Source organism: Somniosus microcephalus, chromosome 22, assembly GCF_052327205.1.
Source record: "Somniosus microcephalus isolate GS21.2 chromosome 22, FLI_Smic_1.0, whole genome shotgun sequence".
NCBI lineage: Eukaryota > Metazoa > Chordata > Chondrichthyes > Squaliformes > Somniosidae > Somniosus > Somniosus microcephalus.
Window position 1 is genome coordinate 34,197,372 of NC_141008.1, and position 18,764 is coordinate 34,216,135.

At 46.9% G+C, this 18,764-nt stretch overlaps 1 protein-coding gene across 1 annotated transcript in view; it reads left to right on the forward strand.

The window, feature by feature from the left end:
• The first annotated feature begins 842 nt into the window (after nucleotides 1-842).
• LOC147102162 (eosinophil peroxidase-like) overlaps nucleotides 843-18,764 on the forward strand; it is a 54,416-nt gene continuing 36,494 nt past the window's right edge. The window contains exons 1-2 of the mRNA XM_085965097.1: nucleotides 843-993; nucleotides 10,894-10,987. Coding sequence (XP_085821223.1) covers nucleotides 843-993; nucleotides 10,894-10,987 — 245 coding nt within the window. The remainder of the gene's footprint in view (nucleotides 994-10,893; nucleotides 10,988-18,764) is intronic.

The window sequence follows — 18,764 nt, forward strand, 5'->3', positions numbered from 1 at the left end:
AAACTCTTTTGTAATGGTGGAGCTGCAGCTGTGAGTAAGCAATCCACTTGTGAGGCCGCCAGCATTTGGAGGCGGGATGGAAAGGGAGTCAGTAAACGCGCATTTGGGAAAATTGCTCGGAGGTGGGATGGAGGCGGGATCAGGCCCGCCCACCATTTTTGACGATTTTAACAACTCACATGCCTCCAATCCCGCCTCCTCGGGCCTGGCAAAATTGAGCCCAAAGCATTTGTTTAATTTCTCTGCCATTTCCTTATTCCCCATTATATCTTCTCCTGTCTCAGCCTGTAAGGGACCCACATTTACTTTCGCTAATCTTTTCCTTTTTACATACCTATAGAAGCTTTTACAGTCTGTTTTTATGTCTCTTGCTAGTTTACTCTCATATTCTATTTTCCCTTTCTGTTTCTTGGTCCTCCTTTGCTGAATTCTAAAATCCTCCCAATCCTCAGGCTTACTACTCTAGAGAAAAGAGCCCCAGCCTTTTCAATGTTAATGCATTCTCACACACCCAAGATTCCAGAAAGCACACCGTCTTAGTTTGAGCAAGTATGTGCAAAAAGTTTAACACACTGCCAGTCCACCAGATGGAGGTTCACTCCTGATGTGACTATCATTCTGTAGCAGTTACAGTTGTAAAGGCCTCGCCTACACATGATGAAGTCACCTGTAAAATTGAATGGATTTTCCTGCAGAACTAGATATGTGGGGCAACTACACAGAGAAACAATGCCACGTTACCTCAGAGAATAACCCCAAATATTCACAATTTGTAAATTGTATTTGCAAGTTTATTTTACAATCACACTGATCAGAAGTGATTCAATTGCTACTGATGGCCTATGGAAGTCACTCTGGAGCAGGAGAGAAGTATTGTGGTTGTGAACAGGAGCAAGTATGATGTGGCGACCAGCCAGCACTTCTGTATGATGGGGTTGGCTATAGTTGATAAAGGCACAAAGCAGAGGCGGGATGCTGTTTTGAAAGAGCTGTGTAAGGAGAATGCTAGGAGGGCAGTGACCAGCAGTGAAGTATTGAGAAGCTGGCCAGTGTGCAGATGGTGGAGGTTAAGTAGGAAGCTTGAGATATGCACGGTGTGGCTGAAGATCGGTACCAGATCAGCAATAGAGTGAGTCCAAGCTGGGGAAAGGCCGCGTGGAAGAGCAATGCTGAGATAGTGAGATGGTACAGGGAAAGCTGAAAGGAACAGTGTGGTGTATGTGCCTTTAAGAGCAATTGTGGTGTATGTGCCTTTAAGAGCCCCAGGTGTGCGTAATGCCGGTAATTGCCACTTGGGCTATATAAGCCTGTGTATTGTGTATATCCTTTAGAACCCCCCCCCAGACTTGCTTAGTAAATACCTATGAACCAACTCCTGTCTTCAGTGTCTTTATCTACACACGGACACTACAGTGGTGACGAAGTGGAAACGGACTTACCTGCAATTCGGCAGCACCTCAAGGACATCGATTCCTCCAGCGTCCAGAAGACTCAAGGAAGTGAGAGAAACTGTGGTTTCACCAGCTGGCCAAGCTGGTGGCAGGTACTGCGCTAATCCTTCCTGGGCGTCAGGCTGGGGCTCCAGCGGCGGGCTCTACAGCTGAGACAGGCAGCGAAATCGGAGGCAAGCAATAACGGACTGGGAGGGTGCACTCAGGAGACGGCCGGCGCGGCAAGCAGGTCAGCGTTTAGACCTCCGTCGGGAACGAGTCTCCAACAGTGAATAAACGGAAACCATAGTAAAACAGCGTTGTTATCGGTAGCAGCGGCGAGAAAGCGCGGGAAGCGCCATATCGTTGCTACAGAGAAAAAAAAAGCGCGGGAAGCGCCATATCTTTTTTGAAATGCCTAAGTCTGGCAATATTGATGCTTTTGATAACGAAACAGAGCCTAACTTTGGCAATATTGATGTTTTTGATAACAAGATAGAGGATTGGACCACATATGTAGAAAGAGTGGAGGTGTTTTGCACCGCAAATGGAATAGAAGATGAAAAAAAAGCTTCAGTGCTTCTGGATCTAATGGGCGCAGAAACATACAAGCTGTTACGCAACTTAATCACTCCAGCCGAACCGATGGACAAGAATTTTGAGGAGATTGTTGATACCCTACACTGCCAATTCGAGGCAGGACTGGCAGATTCTCTGCAAGACAAATTCAACTGCGATCCCCTAAGTGTAGAAACACAAAAAAAGGTATCTTCTGGAAAAGATTTAACACTGGACAAGGCTTTCAGTGCAATAGGAGCGGCAAAGATACAGCAAAGGCCACAGGACTTCGGCACCCATGAAATGGCACAGGGTTTCGAGAGATGTTATCGCTGCGGCAGATCCAACCATGACCAGAGGGATTGCTGGCTCAAAGAAAAAGCATGCAGGTGATGCGGAAAGATGGGACATATTCCACATGTATGCCGATCTGAAAATAAAAAAATCCACTAACGGGAAAAGAATCAATAAGGAAAAGCACAAAGGTACAAATGATGACGGACAGTAGCTCCAAAGACCAGAAGAGCGATAGCGACTCCGGGAACAAGAGACTAAGCTCTCTCAAATTACATAATGTAATTGCCAATGAAGATTACCAGACCATTTGGGTTACCCTCATAATAGCAGGGTCCCCAGTTAAAATGGAGCTAGATACAGGATCAGCTCTAACCGTAATAAATCGACGAGATTACGAGAGGCTATTTTCGCATATACCTCTAAAAGACACATCCATTATCTTAAAAACATATACGGGGCAGAAAGTATACCCCAAAGGAAAAATAAAGGTGCCTGTGGTATACAACGGCAAAGAAATACAAAAGTTGTATTTATACATTCTACAAGATGGTGGTCCACCGTTGTTGGGACGTGAATGGATAAGGAAGATACGTTTAGACTGGCACTCCATTCAGGCACTGACGGTGACCAGTAAGGAAAAAAACAATGATGACATCATACCTGAACGATTAAAAGACATCTTGGCCAACGCCAAAGAAGTGTTTCAAGAGAAACTAGGAACCTTGAAAGGCATCACCGCCTCAATAAAAGTGGAAGATGCAGCAATTCCAAAAAATTTTAAGGCAAGACCGGTGCCATACGCAATACGTCCGGCAGTCGAGGCAGAGCTGGAGAATTTGGAAAAGGCAGGCGTATTATCCAAAATAGATTGGAGCGAATGGGCAACACCCATCGTTCCAGTCATGAAAAAAGCATTGAAAAATAACTCTGAGGAACAGAGAAAAATTCGCATCTGTGGGGACTTTAAGGTGACTGTAAACCCGGTCCTTCACACGGTACAGTATCCTCTTCCGAGGATAGAAGATATTTTCGCCTCACTATCCGGAGGAAAACGTTTCACAAAAATTGACTTGGCACAGGCATATCTACAGATGGAGGTTGAGGAGACCTCTAAAAAGTATCTCACAATAAACACACACAAAGGCCTGTACCAGTACAATCGACTGGTTTTTGGAGTAGCATCAGCTCCAGCTATCTGGCAAAGAGCTATGGAGCAAGTCCTGCAAGGGATTCCGGGGACTCAGTGTTACCTAGACGACATCCTTATAACAGGAGAAAACGACAACGAGCACCTTGCCAATTTGGAGCAGGTGCTCACTAGGCTGAAAGAACGGGGCCTACGAGCAAATCGCCCCAAGTGCGAATTTTTTCAAAATCAGATATCATATTGTGGCCACATAATTAATAAGGAAGGGTTGCATAAGTCACCTGAGAAAATTGAAGCAGTTATAAAAGCCCCAGCACCTGAAAATGTTTCACAATTGAGGTCATTCCTGGGATTAATAAATTACTATCATAAATTTTTACCGAACTTATCAACTATTCTACACCCTCTTAATGATCTTCTACACACAGGAGTGATTTGGAAATGGAACGAAGACTGTAAACGTGCCTTCCATAAATGTAAAGACTTAATCACATCCGAGAAAGTTTTGGCTCATTACAACCCATCACTACCAATCAGACTGGCGTGCGATGCATCCCCTTACGGCATAGGAGCGGTATTGTCCCATAGATTCCCTGATGGCTCGGAACGGCCGATAGCTTTTGCGTCACGCTCATTGAACTCAGCTGAGCGTAACTATTCCCAGATAGACAGGGAAGCACTCAGCCTGGTATGGGGAGTGAAGAAATTCAACCATTACCTACACGGACAAAAATTTACCTTGCTGACTGACCATCAACCCCTCATCTCCATATTCAACCTTAAGAAATGTGTCCCCATTATGACGGCACAAAGACTACAGAGGTGGTCCCTTTTCCTAGGGGCACACCAATACAACATTGAATACAAAGGGTCAAAACAGCATGGGAATGCTGACGGTTTATCGCGCCTGCCGTTGCCAACGATAGAAGAGGCACCTACAGTAGACCCAGTAGAGATATTCCACTCTACCATAGTGGAATGTCTACCGGTGACAAATTCTGCCATTGAAAGGGAGACCAGAAATGACCCTACTCTCTCACGGGTCTACGATTTAACAATAAAGGGATGGCCAGCACATGGCGAACCACTGTTGCCAGCATTCTCGCAAAGAAGAGAACAGCTGTCAGTGTGCCGAGGAACCTTGATGTGTGGATCCAGAGTGGTGATTCCACCCAAACTCCAGGATAAAGTGCTAAAGGAGCTTCACGAGGGGCATCTGGGTGGAGTGAAAATGAAGAACCTAGCTAGGGCGTTTGTATGGTGGCCAGGTATCGATGGAGACATCGAAGACATGACCAAGAGCTGCCTAGGATGCCAGAAGGTCCAAAATGCTCCGCCACAGGCCCCTCTACATCCATGGGAGTGGCCCTCATCTCCCTGGCAAAGGGTGCACATCGACTTTGCTGGTCCATTTATGGACTCAATGTTCTTAATCGCATTTGATGCACACTCCAAGTGGCCGGAGGTAATAAAGATGTCCTCCACCACCACGGAAAAAAACCATCGCAGTATTAAGGACCATATTTGCCAGGAATGGGCTGCCGGAACAGATATGTTCTGATAATGGACCGCAATTTGTGTCCGAAGAATTCAGAAAATTCTTAAAGAACAATGGGGTAAAGCACTACACGTCCGCCCCATACCATCCCGCCACCAATGGATTGGCTGAAAGGTTTGTCCAGACCTTTAAGAAGGCCATAAAGGCCATGGGTAATGAAGACATAAAACTTCAGCACAAGGTGGATAACTTCTTATTTGCATATAGGAATGCAACACATATGGTTACAAACCAAACTCCCGCCATGATGTTCTACAATAGAAACCTAAGATGCCAGCTGGATTTGGTCAAGCCCAACATCCGAAGGGATGTGGAGAACCGGCAGTTTCAGGGCATGAATGAAAGGCCAACTAGGGCCTTCCAGATAGGCCAACCGGTTTTGGCCCGGGACTACCGTACTGAGAAATGGCAGCCTGGAACTATCTGCACACGACTAGGACCACTGATGTATACCGTGGACATCGGAGAAAGCATAATAAGGCGCCATGCTGACCAAATCATCAAGTCATCCGAAAAGGGACAACCTACACCACCACGCTATACATCTAACGATGAAGTAGAGATACCCATATCTACCTCTGATACTGGAACCCGATGAACCCGACACTGGCCTTCAAGCCGAATCAGCCTTGCCAGAAGAACCTACTACACCACCAGAAACTACTACACCCCCGAGGCGTTATCCGGACCGAGTCAGGAAGCCTCCTGAGAGACTAACTTATAATTAATTAATACAGCAATGTATATTATTTTGCATATAACATGTAATTAATAATTACTTAAAATATGATGTACTAGTTAGCTAGAAGGGGAGGAATTGTGGTGTATGTGCCTTTAAGAGCAATTGTGGTGTATGTGCCTTTAAGAGCCCCAGATCAGCAATAGAGTGAGTCCAAGCTGGGGAAAGGCCGCGTGGAAGAGCAATGCTGAGATAGTGAGACAGTACAGGAAAAGCTGAAAGGAACAGTGTGGTGTATGTGCCTTTAAGAGCAATTGTGGTGTATGTGCCTTTAAGAGCCCCAGGTGTGCGTAATGCCGGTAATTGCCACTTGGGCTATATAAGCCTGTGTATTGTGTATACCCTTTAGAACCCCCCCCCAGACTTGCTTAGTAAATACCTATGCACCAAGTCCTGTCTTCAGTGTCTTTATCTACACACGGACACTACGGGCAACAGCAGTGAGTTGTGACAGAAGAGATGGTGCGATGGTCAACTCTTGAGCTGACCGACTCAATCATTTTATATTATAAGAGCACAAACAATATGCTGTCCGAGTTTCTTTTATCTCGAGGGAGGGGAGGGATCGAATATGCACATTTTGGCCCCGATATTTGCGGGGTGGGAATGGGGGAGCTCGGTAAGGGGTGGGGGAACAGGGGGAGGTAAATCCCGGAAATACTGGGGATGAGGAGGTCCTGCCGAATTTAATGGCAAGACGTCATTATTATTTTTTAATTCCATTTCCCGCCCGACAGCTGGCCAGATCGACAGGCTGGCTGGCTGGCTGCCGGGCGGGAAAGCCATGAACCGTTGGGGACGGTCCCGGTGTTTGGGAGAGATCGGGTGTTGGTGGGGTGGGGGACAGAGCTTAGCAATCGCTGGAGGGGTCACGGAGCAGGAGGAGAGTAGGTCGACAGATCGCGGCAGTGAGGAGAAGCTCCAATCGGCCAAAGATTTGTTTGAGGAGCTAAGGAGAGCACTCCTCCTGGCCCACAAGCAGTGTCCGAAAAAATACTTTCCTTCTGCAGCCAGCTGCTCCCGTCTCCATTTCGCCGCCAGGTTTCCCGAGACCTGAGAACCCCCAGTCGGTAACCGTTAAATTTAAATCAGGCTCCCAACTGCACTGTGGGAGCCTGATTTAAATCTATATATATAAATCGGTCGATCTGTCATTCTGTCATTCTCTCATTCTGTCATTCTGTCATTCTGTCTGTCATCGCGTGTGCGTCTGGCGGGCTATGCGCTCGAAAGTTACAGGGCGTACCTACGCGCGTGTTACCTCCAAAGAAAGCTTACGCTTCCGAGACGGTTTTAAGCGTATTTACGTTTCGGCTGGGCTAAAATCGCGCCCACGGTATCCCAAAAACCTTCAACATTCCGCTCATTAGCATCTCATTATCCGCTCATTAGCGACAGAGTGACCTCGAGCTCGACCAATCGTACGCCGGGTTGCTGGCGTGTGCCGCCGGGCCAATCGGTGCATGTGTGGCCGGGCCTTATCGTTCTGAACCGAGGTGAGTCGCCGCCATCTTGATTCCAAACTTTTCCTTTCTTTTTCCCGCTTTCTGCGTCTTTAAAAAAAACGTTGCTTTTAAAACACATATTGTTTTTTAAAAAAATGATTTAGAAACGAATTAACTTATCTAATCTCATTAATTTTCCTACCTTTCCCCGTTTTTCCAGGTAGGCCTCGAAGCCTCGCCTTCTCCTCCGCACCCACGCCCGAGCTAGGCACCTCCCGGCCCCACTCGAAGGCTGCAGGGGCGGGCCTCAGTCCAGCGCCGCTACCTTACTAAAGGGTGCGCGCGCAGCAGGAGCTGAGACGTGGCGTCTCTCTCTGGCTCGGCCGGGGGGCGGGGCTTGCTGAGTGTCAACGGTTACCCTGGCAACCGGGCCCGCCGGCCGTCTCGCACAGCCGCAATCGGCGGTCTTCACCTCGGGGGGGGGGGGGCGCGACCCTCGGGGGGGGCCGCAACCCTCGGGGGGGGGGCGCGACCCTCGGCGGGGGCCGCGACCCTCGGGGGGGGGGCGCGACCCTCGGGGGGGCCGCGACCCTCGGGGGGGCGCGACCCTCGGGGGGGGGGCCGCGACCCTCGGGGGGGGCCGCGACCCTCGGGGGGGGCCCCCGCCCTCCACCCTCCCCTCCCCGCCCCCCCTCCCTCCCTTCCCCCCCTCCCTTCCCCCCCTTCTCCCCCCCTTCCCCCCTCCCTTCTCCCCCCCCTTCCTACCCCCCTTCCTACCCCCCGCCCTCCCTTCCCCCCTCCCTTTCCCCCCCGCCCCACCCTCCCTTTCCCCCCCGCCCCACCCTCCCTTCCCCCCCCCGCCCCGCCCTCCCTTTCCCCCCGCCCTCCCTTCCCCCCCACCCGCCCTCTCTTCCCCCCACCTGCGCTCTCTCTCTTCCCCCCAGTCTCTCTCTCTCTTCCCCCCAGTCGCTCTCTCTCTACCCCCCAGTCGCTCTCTCTCTCTCTTCCAACAACAACATGCCCTCGAAAAAGCCTCGGCACCGCCGGGCACTTCAGCTAGTATTATAATAAACGTCCCACCTCCGCAAGACGGGACACTCTCACACCACACAACCCGCCGCCATAAAAATGGTGACCGGCGCATAAGTGGCGGGTTCGGGTCGCGTTTCGCGCTTTTTAATTTTTAACCCCTCTTGACCCACTCCCATCCGTCGTGGTGGGATAATATCTACCCCTTTGTCTCTGTGCTTAGTAATCCTAGGGATGTTTCCCCTGGCTGGGGAGGTCTCGAACGAGGGGTCACAGTCTCAGGATACGGGGTAGGACATTTAGGACTGAGATGAGGAGAAATTTCTTCACTCGGGGTGGTGAACCTGTGGAATTCTCTACCACAGAAGGCTGTGCAGGCCAAGTCACTGAATATATTTAAGAAGGAGATAGATAGATTTCTAGACACAAAAGGCATCAAGGGGTATGGGGAGAGAGCGGGAATATGGTATTGAGAAAGAAGGTCAACCAGGATCATATTGAATGACAGAGCAGGCTCGAAGGGCCGAATGGCCTACTCGTGCTTCTATTTTTCTATATTTCTATGTCAGGTACTGCATGAGTTAGATGAGTAAAGCTTCCTCCACAGTGACACTGGTAACTATGAAGCTCAGGCAATTGTGTTCTATTTGTGTTCATATTTGTTATTCACTAGTTAATTCCTGTTTGAATTTCATAAGCCAGGTGAATAAATCCTAAACCAGAACACCAAGATCTGTTCGTATCAGAAGCTTGAGATACATGCAAATTAATCGGAACCTTAAACTTTACTACTCGATCTCTCACGGCGTTTCCCACGAGGAGTCGAGACCAAGTGCAGTGTGCAGGCCAAGCAGGTCGGGGGATTAACTGGACTAAAGTGAGGGGAGGGGAAGGGAGGAGGCAAATGGGAGAGGCGAAGAGAGATAGAGGGGGAGAAGGAGTGGAATGGAGAGAGGAGGAGGACGGAAGGGGGAGTGGGTGGGGAATAGAGGGAGGAGCAAAGTGAAAGAGGAAAGGGGTATGGAATGCAGAGGGAAGGAGAGAGTAGGCGTTGAATAGTGGAGGGTAAAGTGAGGGGATAGGAAGCGAGGAGGGAATTGGGAATAGGGGAATGGGGAGAGGAGAGGGAGGGGAGGGGTATAACCTGTGTTGGAGGAGGGCAAGGGTGTTTTGCAGGATTGTAGCACACTGATTACGCAGGGTAGGCTCCTGGCAGGATTCCTGTCATGTGACCTGACCAGCCAGTTTAGACAAGGGAAATGAGGCAACGCTGTAGTGAGACACACACTTAAGTGCCTTAAAGAGGAAGAGCCTGCTATAAAGGGGGATGAAATGCCCCAAGGAATTTCTTAACAATGAGAAGAAAAGATTCTGAGAGAACCACAAGCCCTTCAGACAAAATATGGGAACTGAGGAGTGGGAAAGAGCACCATTCCCCAGCATTAATAACCTTTGCTCATCACAAACCTTAACTCCAAAGCAAAATACTGCAGATGCTGGAAATCTGAAATAAAAACAGAAAATGCTGGAAATACTCAGCAGATCAGGCAGCATCTGTAGAGAGAGAAACCGAGTTAACGTTTCAGGTCTGTGAACCTTTGTCAGAACTGGAAAAAGTTAGAGATGTAACAGATTTTAAGCAAGTGCAGGGGCAGGGAAAGGGAGGAGGGGAGGAAAGAAGAAAAGGGAAGGTCTGTGATAGGGTGGAAGGCAGGAGAGATTAAAAGACAAAAGGGATGATGGTGCGAGGCAGAAGGAGATGGTAATGGGACAAGTAAAGAAACAAAAGATGACTCTAGATGAGGTGTAAATGGCGATGGCAGAATCATCAACAGCTGCCAGTGAGTGAAAAAAAAAATAGGGGCAGAGGTTATGGTCTGAAATTGTTGAACTCGACGTTGAGTCCAGAAGGCTGTAACGTGTCTAATCAAAAGATGAGGTGCTGTTCCTCGAGCTTACATTGAGCTTCATTGGAACAGTGTAAGAGAACGCAGACGGAGAGATCAGAGTGGGCGTGGAGCATTAAAATGACCGGTGACCGGAAGCTCAGGGTGATGCTTACGGACTGAACGGAGGTGTTCCACAAAAGCGGTCACCCAATCTGCATTTGGTCTCCCCAATGTAGAGGAGACCGCATCGTGAGCAGCGAATACAGTATACTAAATTACAAGAAGTACAAGTAAATCGCTGTTTCACCTGGAAGGGGTGTTTGGGGCCCTGGACAGTGGGAACGGAGGAGGTAAAAGGGCAGGTGTTGTATCTCCTGCACTTGCACGGGAAGGTGCCGGGCGAAGGGGAAGGCGTGTTGAGGGTGATAGAGGAGTGGACCAGGGTGTTGTGGAGGGAGTGGTCCCTTCGGAATGCTGAAAGGGGAGAGGAGGGGAAGATATGTTTGGTGGTGGGATCACGCTGGATGTGACGGAAATGGCGCCAAACTTTTAACTTTCTCCTCCCCCACCCTAAATTAATAGCTGTTGCTTGAAGAATGTATTGTTTTTCATATGTTAGAATACTGTAAACTGAAATGAACTGAAGACTCCTGAGCAGCCAAATGGTCTATCCAGTGACATCCCTTATATTATTAATTTACAGTCAAATTTCCTAAATGATGAAATGAGCTGTACTGTCATATTGGTTGTTTTTTTTTCATGAGTTTAAACTGAGTGGCTGTGTTCCTCCTATGTGTACAGGTTCTGAGGAAGCCCCAGGCAGTCTGTTCAACCAAAGTGCTATACAGGAAGCTATCAAAATGGTGGACAGAGCATATAACGAGACCAGAGACAAGTGAGTAATTACCTCAATAACACTGCCCTCGGACTGGCTTCACCAATAATTTATATGATTCGAATAAGTTGTTTTGACTGAGTCAATTGATCCTGCGATGATCCCAGTTCAGAATTAGTCTTTCTGACAATAGTTTCACACTAAATGGATAGCCAGTAAACTGTCAAATAATTAGAACCAAATCATTTCCCGTTTCCAGCTTCGCTAATCTAAATTCCTTATTGTGTGTATGTCACATTCCCATGGTCATACCTTACCTTGATGTAATCTGCATTACAAGACGTTATGCCATTTCATGGTTCATCTGCTTAACTGATCCCACTCTCTTTGGATGTACTCAATATTCCTTGTATTAATTACGTGCCACATATCTCAGTGCCTTCAGCACATTTGCTAATATTACAAGAATTAAGATTCTTCACATCACTTGTGAATAATTCAAATAAAGCCGCTGGTCACTTCTCGTCAAGTGCAGCTTTTTATTTATTGTCTGCTGTTTTTAATTAATTTGCCAGGAACTTGCTCATTCCTAAAACCTTCACTGATCACTACAATGAAGAGGAAAAAAAGAAAGAAGTTGCATTTATACAGCATCTTTCACAACCTCAGGATGTCCCAAAGCGCTTCATAGCCAATGAAGTGGAGGGCATTTGCGAACAAGGCCCTTGCCATCCATGAGCTTATCATGGATGAAACATAGAATCATAGAAGATAGGAGCAGGAGTAGGCCATTCGGCCCCTCGAACCTGCTCCGCCATTCAATGCGATCATGGCTGATCATCCAAATTCAGTACCCGGTCCCTGCTTTCTCCCCATACCCCTTGATCCCTTTAACCTTAAGAAATATATCCAACTCCTTCTTGAATATATTTAATGTATTGGCCTCTACTGCCTTCTGTGGTAGAGAATTCCACAGGTTCACCACTCTCTGGGTGAAGAAATTCCTCCTCATTTCTGTCCTAAATGGTCTACCCCTTATCCTTAGACTGTGACCCCTGGTTCTGGACTCCCCGACTATCGGGAACATCCTTCCTGCATCTAGTCTGTCCAGTCCTGTCAGAATTTTATAAATTTCAATGAGATCCCCTCTCATTCTTCTAAACTCCAGCGAGTACAAGCCCAATCGACCCAATCTCTCCTCATACGTCATCCCTGCTATCCCAGGTATCAGCCTGGTGAATCTTCGCTGAACTCCTTCCATGGCAAGAACATCCTTCCTCAGATAAGGTGACCAAAACTGCACACAATACTCAAGATGTGGTCTCACCAAGGCCCTGTATAACTGCAGCAAGACATCCTTGTTCCTGTACTCAAACCCTCTCGCTACGAAGGCCAACATGCCATTTGCCTTCTTAACCGCCTGCTGCACCTGCATGCTTACCTTCAGTGACTGGTGCACAAGGACACCCAGGTCTCGTTGCACTTCCCCTTCTCCCAATCTATTGCCATTCAGATAATCTGCCTTCCTATTTTTGCCACCAAAGTGGATAACCTCACATTTATCCACATTATATTGCATCTGCCATACTTTTGCCCATCACCCAACCTGTCCAAATCATCCTGGAGTTTCTCGGCATCCTCCTCACAGCACACATGCCCACCCAGCTTTGTGTCGTCTGCAAATTTGGAGATATTACATCTAGTTCCCTTGTCTAGATCATTAATATATATTGTGAATAGCTGGGGTCCAAGGACCGATCCCTGCGGTACCCCACTAGTCACTGCCTGCCACTCGGAAAAAGACCCGTTTATTCCAACTCTTTGCTTTCTGTCTGCCAACCAGTTCTCTATCCAAGTCAATACCTTGCCCCCAATCCCATGTGCCTTAACTTTACACGCTAATCTCTTATGCGGGACCTTATCGAAAGCTTTCTGAAAGTCCAAATACACCACATCCACTGGTTCTCCCTTATCTATTTTACCAGTTACATCCTCAAAAAATTCCAGTAGATTAGTCAAGCACGATTTACCTTTTGTAAATCCACATTGACTTTGTCCGATCCTGTCACTGTTTTTCAAGTGCTCTGCTATTACATCTTTTATAATGGACTCTAGCATTTTCCCCACTACCGATGTCAGGCTTACCGGTCTGATTGCATCGACATCATGGCCCTGATGGAAATTGGCTGAGGGGTGATGACATCTTACCCTTAAATGAAGCCTTACAGCCTGGCTATACCTTCCACCACTTGCCCCGCTCACACCGCCATGGTGGCGGTGTGGCTCTCCTCACCAAATCACACCTTGGTTTGATCCCGCTCCTCTGGCGCTTTCTCCTCCTTTGAGCATCTCACCTTATTCAGTAGAGAGAAGGGACCTTAGCTCCAAAAATCATAAAGTAGAATCAGTTTGGGTGGAACTAAGAAACAGCAAAGGGCAGAAAACATTGGTGGGAGTTGTTTATAGGCCCCCAAACAGTAGTTGTAATGTAGGGCAGAGTATAAATCAGGAAATTAGCGATGCATGTAACAAGGGTAATAGAGTAATCATGGGGGACTTTATTCTACATATAGACTGGGCAAACCAAATTTGCAGTAATAGTGTGGAGGACGAATTCATGGAATGTAAGCAAGATAGTTTTCTAAATCAGTATATTGAGGAACCAACTAGGGAACAGGCTATTTTAGATCTAGTATTGTGCAATGAGAAAGGGTTCATTAATAACCTTGTAGTAAAGGGGACTTTAGGGAAGAGTGACCATAATATGATAGAATTTTATATTGAGTTTGAAAGTGATTTAGTTAAATCCGAAACGAGGGTCTTCAATCTAAACAAAGCAAACTGCGAATATATGAGGGGCGAGTTGGGTAAGGTAGATTGGGAAACTACATTAAAAGGTATGACAGTAGTCAAGCAATGGCTAGCATTTAAAGAATTAATACATAATTCACAACAAATATACATTCCTTTAAGGCACAAAAACCCCACAGGAAAAGTGGTCCAACCATGGCTAACAAGAGAAGTTAAAGATAGTATTAGATCAATGAAGAGGCTTATAATGTTGCCAAAAAGAGTAGTAAGCCTGAGGATTGGGAGGATTTTAGAATTCAGCAAAGGAGAACCAAGAATTTGATAAGGAAAGAGAAAAAAGAATATGAGAGTAAATTAACAAGAGACATAAAAATAGATTGTAAATGTTTTTATAGATATGTAAATAGGAAGAGATTAGTCAAAGTAAACGTGGGCCCATTAGAGGCTGAGACAGGAGAAATTATTATGGGCAATGAGGAAATGGCAGAGACATTAAACAAATACTTTGTATCTGCCTTCGTGGTAGATGACACGAAAAACATTCCAGAAATAATGGGGGAATCAAGGGTCTAGAGAGAATGATGAACTTAAAGAAATCAGTATAAGTAAAGACAAAGTACTGGTGAAATTAATGGGACTAAGTGGCAACGAATCCCCTGGACCTGACGACCTGCATCCTAGGGTTTTAAAAGAGGTAGCTGCAGAGACAGTGGATGCACTGGTATTAATCTTCCAGAATTCCCTAAATTCTAGAACAGTCCCCAAGGATTGGAAGGTAGCAAACATAACCCCATTATTTAAGAAAGGAGGCAGAGAAAAAAATGGGGATCTATAGGCCAGTTAGCCTGACATCAGTAATAGGCAAAAGGCTAGAATCTATTATCAGGGACATGGTAACAGAACACTTAGAAAATCATAATATGATTAGGCAGAGTCAACATGGTTTTATGAAAGGGAAATTATGCTTAACAAATCTGTTAGAGTTTTTTGAAGATGGAACTAGTAGGATGCATGAGGGAGAACCAGTGGATGTAGTGTATTTGGATTTTCAAAAAGCATTCGATAAGGTGCCACACAAGAGGTTATTACACAAAATTAGAACTCATGGTATTGGGGGTAATATTGATTGAGGATTGGTTAATGGACAGAAAACAGAGAGTAGGAATAAGTGGGACTTTTTCAGGTTGGCAGGCTGGAACTAGCGGGGTACTGCAAGGATCAGTGCTTGGGCCTCAGCTATTTACAATCTATATTAATTACTTAGATGAAGGGACTGAGTGTAACGTATCCAAGTTTGCTGATGATACAAAGTTAGGTGGGAAAGTAAGCTGTGAGGAGGACACAAAGAGGTTGCAGAGAGATATAGACAGGTTGGCTGAGTGGGTAAGGACATGGCAAATGGAATACAATGTGGGGAAGTGTGAATTTAACCACTTTGGTAGGAAAGACGAAAAAGCAGAATATTTTTTGAATGGTGAGAGACTGGGAAATATTTGCACTCAGAGGGACCTGGGTGTCCTTGTACATGAATCACATAAAGTTAACATGCAGGTACAGCAAGCAATTAGGAAAGCAAATGGTATGTTAGTTTTTGTTACAAAGGGATTAGAGTATAGAGTAAAGAAGTCTTACTACAATTATACAGGGCATTGGTGAGACCACACCTGGAGTATTGTGTACAGTTCTGGTCTCCTTACCTAATGAAAGACATACTTGCCTTTAGAGGGAGTGCAACGAAGGTTCACTAGACTGGTTCCAGGGATGAGGGGATTGCCCCATGAGGAGAGATTGAGTAGACTAGGCCTATATTCACTAGAGTTTAGAAGAATGAGAGGTGATCTAATTGAAACATATAAGATTATTAAGGGGCTTGACAGGGTTAATGCTGGGAAAATGTTTCCCCTGGCTGGGGAATCTAGAACGCGGGGTCACAGTCACAGAATAAGGGGTTGGCCATTTAGGACTGAGATGAGGAGAAATTTCTTCACTCAGAGGGTTGCGAATCTTTGGAATTCTCTACCCCAGAGAGCTGTGGCTGCTCAGTCGTTGAGTATATTCAAGACAGAGATCAATACATTTTGGGAACTAAGGGAATTAAGGGATATGGGGATAGTGCGGGAAGGTGGAGTTGAGGTAGAAGATCAGCCATGATCTTGTTGAATGGTGGAGCAGGCTTGAAGGGCCAAATGGCCTACCCCTGCTCCTAATTCTTATGTTTTTATGTTTTTATTCCACCCCTCTCGCCTCTTATTTAAAATTTTCGTTCTCTATCACCCACCCAGTTACCATAAAAATGTTATTACCGAGATATCTTCACTGCTTTCCTCCCTCAGCCTCTGCACCGAACGACTTCTCATCCTCGGTGATTTCAACCTCCATCTCAATTCATCATGCTCTCTCTCCTCTGAATTCACTAGCCTCCTATCCTCCCTGAACCTCTCCCTCCATGTAAACTCCCCAACCCAAATTCACGGCCACCCTCTCGACCTTGCCATCTCTCGTGGCCTCGCTACTGCCATTGTGTCAATCGCAGATAAGGCCATTTCTGACCACTTTCTCGTATCGCTCTCCACCCACATCCCCCTTCGCCACCCCCCCTCCCCCCAACCCTACTTCCTTCTGTGTCCGCCCCTGGAAAAAACTCTCTCCCAGCTCCACTTACGAAATCCCAACTGTCCAGCCGTTGGCCCTCCATTCACCACAACATTTCTGCAGCTTCCAATCTGCTCAACCACCCCCTCATCACCACCTTTGATGTCCTAGTCACTATTAAAACAATTACTCTCTCTCTCACCCTGGCCATTCCCCTGGTACGGCCCTCACCTTTGCTCCCTTAAGTCCAAGGGACACAGACTTGAATGGATATGGCTGACAACTGATTTAGCCATTCACCACCACATCTGGCTGGACCACATAAAGCATTATCAGATCCTGCTCTCGTCTGCCAAAATTGTTGACTAATCCAGAATCATTCTGGAATGCAAAGATAAACCCCGGCTTCTATTCTCCACTGCCGACTGTCTTCTTAAACCCCTCTCCCATCTCCTCCAACCTCACCTCCGACAACCAGTGTGAAGAGCTCATGGACTTCTTTGTCTCTAAGATCAAGACCATCCATTCAGCTGCCTCTGCCACTTCCCTTCCTTCTCCGAGCCCACCAGGCCAAACTTTCTCTAAGGCTCCCCCCTGCCCTAGCCCTGAACTCACATCTCTCTCCAGTTTCTCTCCGACCTCCCCTCATGACCTCTCCGCGCTCACCTTGTCCATGAGACCCACTTCCTGCTCCCTTGACCTTATTCCCACCAAACTGCTGACCACCCAACTTCCTTTTCTGGCTCCCATGTTAGCTGACATTGTTAACAGTTCTCTCTCTTCAGGTACAGTCCCCCTCTCCCTCAAATCTGCCATCATCACCCCTCTCCTCAAAAAAACCAACCCATGACCCCTCCGCCCTTGCAAACTACCTCCCTTTCCTCGTCAAAGTTCTTGAACATGTTGTCGCCTCCCAAATCCGTGCCCATCTTTCCTGCAACTCCATGTTTGAATTCCTCCAATCAGGTTTCCTCCCCTGCCACAGTACTGAAACGGCTCTCATCAAAGTCACAAATGACATCCTTTGTGACTGTGACAAAGGTAAACTATCCCTCCTCATCCTTCTTGACGTCTGCAGCCTTTGTCACTGTTGACCACTCCATCTTTCTCCAACGCCTCTCCACCGTCGTCCAGCTGGGTGGGACTGCATTCGCCTGTTTCCATTCTTATCTATCTAATCGCAGCCAGAGAATCACCTGCAATGGCGTCTCTTCCCGCTCCCGCATCATTACCTCTGGTGTTCCCCAAGGATCTATCCTTGGCACCCCCCCTCAAACCAAGTTTCTTCAATGATGACAACAAAAGTTGCATGATGCTAATGAGAAAGAGTAAAGTGTAGTAGTGTCTTGGCCAATAAGATATATGGACCTAGAAATTGGCCACCTTAGCACCTCCCGTTATTGCCTCCAGGGGGGCGATAACAGGGCGCTAAGCACTTACCGACCGGGCACGGTGAGAAGATCGACTCCCGCTATATTTGGCGGGAGGTTTGCGGCAGCGATAAGACTTTACGCCCCGATCTCTTTCGCCTGGAGATCGTGACATCATCGGTGCGCGCATCGCCCCGGTAGCACCCCAGACCCGAACTTTGGTTCCGCCCCCTGCAGCATCGCCGGACGAAAACACCGGCAGCTGCAGGAGGCGTTGATCGGGACCACCCCACAGAGCCGACAATCAGTGAAATCTCTCAATTCATTGAAACTTCAGAAAACTTCGGCTCTTCTGCAGTAATACCGCTTAAATTCCCCAATAAAAGTTAGACCCAAAGGGATTATGTGTAACTGGGGTTTTAACAGTGAATTGACTGCTAAACAAAGGTTATGCCCCTGATAAACTCATTTTAATTTTGTGCAGTGTCAAATTTATCCATTTTAATAAAAAATTTAAATTTTAAAGAAATTTTAAAAAACAAGTTTGGTCATCTTTATTTCAGGTTTGCCTTTTCCCCATATAAGAGCCCCAATCTTTGTTTTGCTCTCTCTATTAACATTTTTAAAAAGTTAGATATTTAAGAGCTTATCCACTTCCTTGTTTGCTGTCTGTGAGAATTCTGCATTTTGATTGGCTGCTTAGACAGCTTGTTGACATCACAGTAGCTCGCACTATGGGATTTCCACTATACTACATTGATTTGAATTACACATTGGAAAACCCAAACTTCTCGACACAGAGATCGCAAGATCTGTGTGTGAAGCTTCCTTCGGGGCCAGCAACCAATGGCTTTGCTTCGCCGCTGACTGCAAATTCCAGACCATTATATTTAGTGCATCTATCAGGTCACCCTTAACATTCACGGCTCTCACGCGAAAAGCCTGAACTTCTCAAGTGTGACATACAATATATTTCTTGAGACACTGGGGGGAAATTTTCCCAGCCCTGGGGAGGCAGATATGGAGGCGGGACTGCCGGGAAAATAGCAGAAACTGGGAGCGGA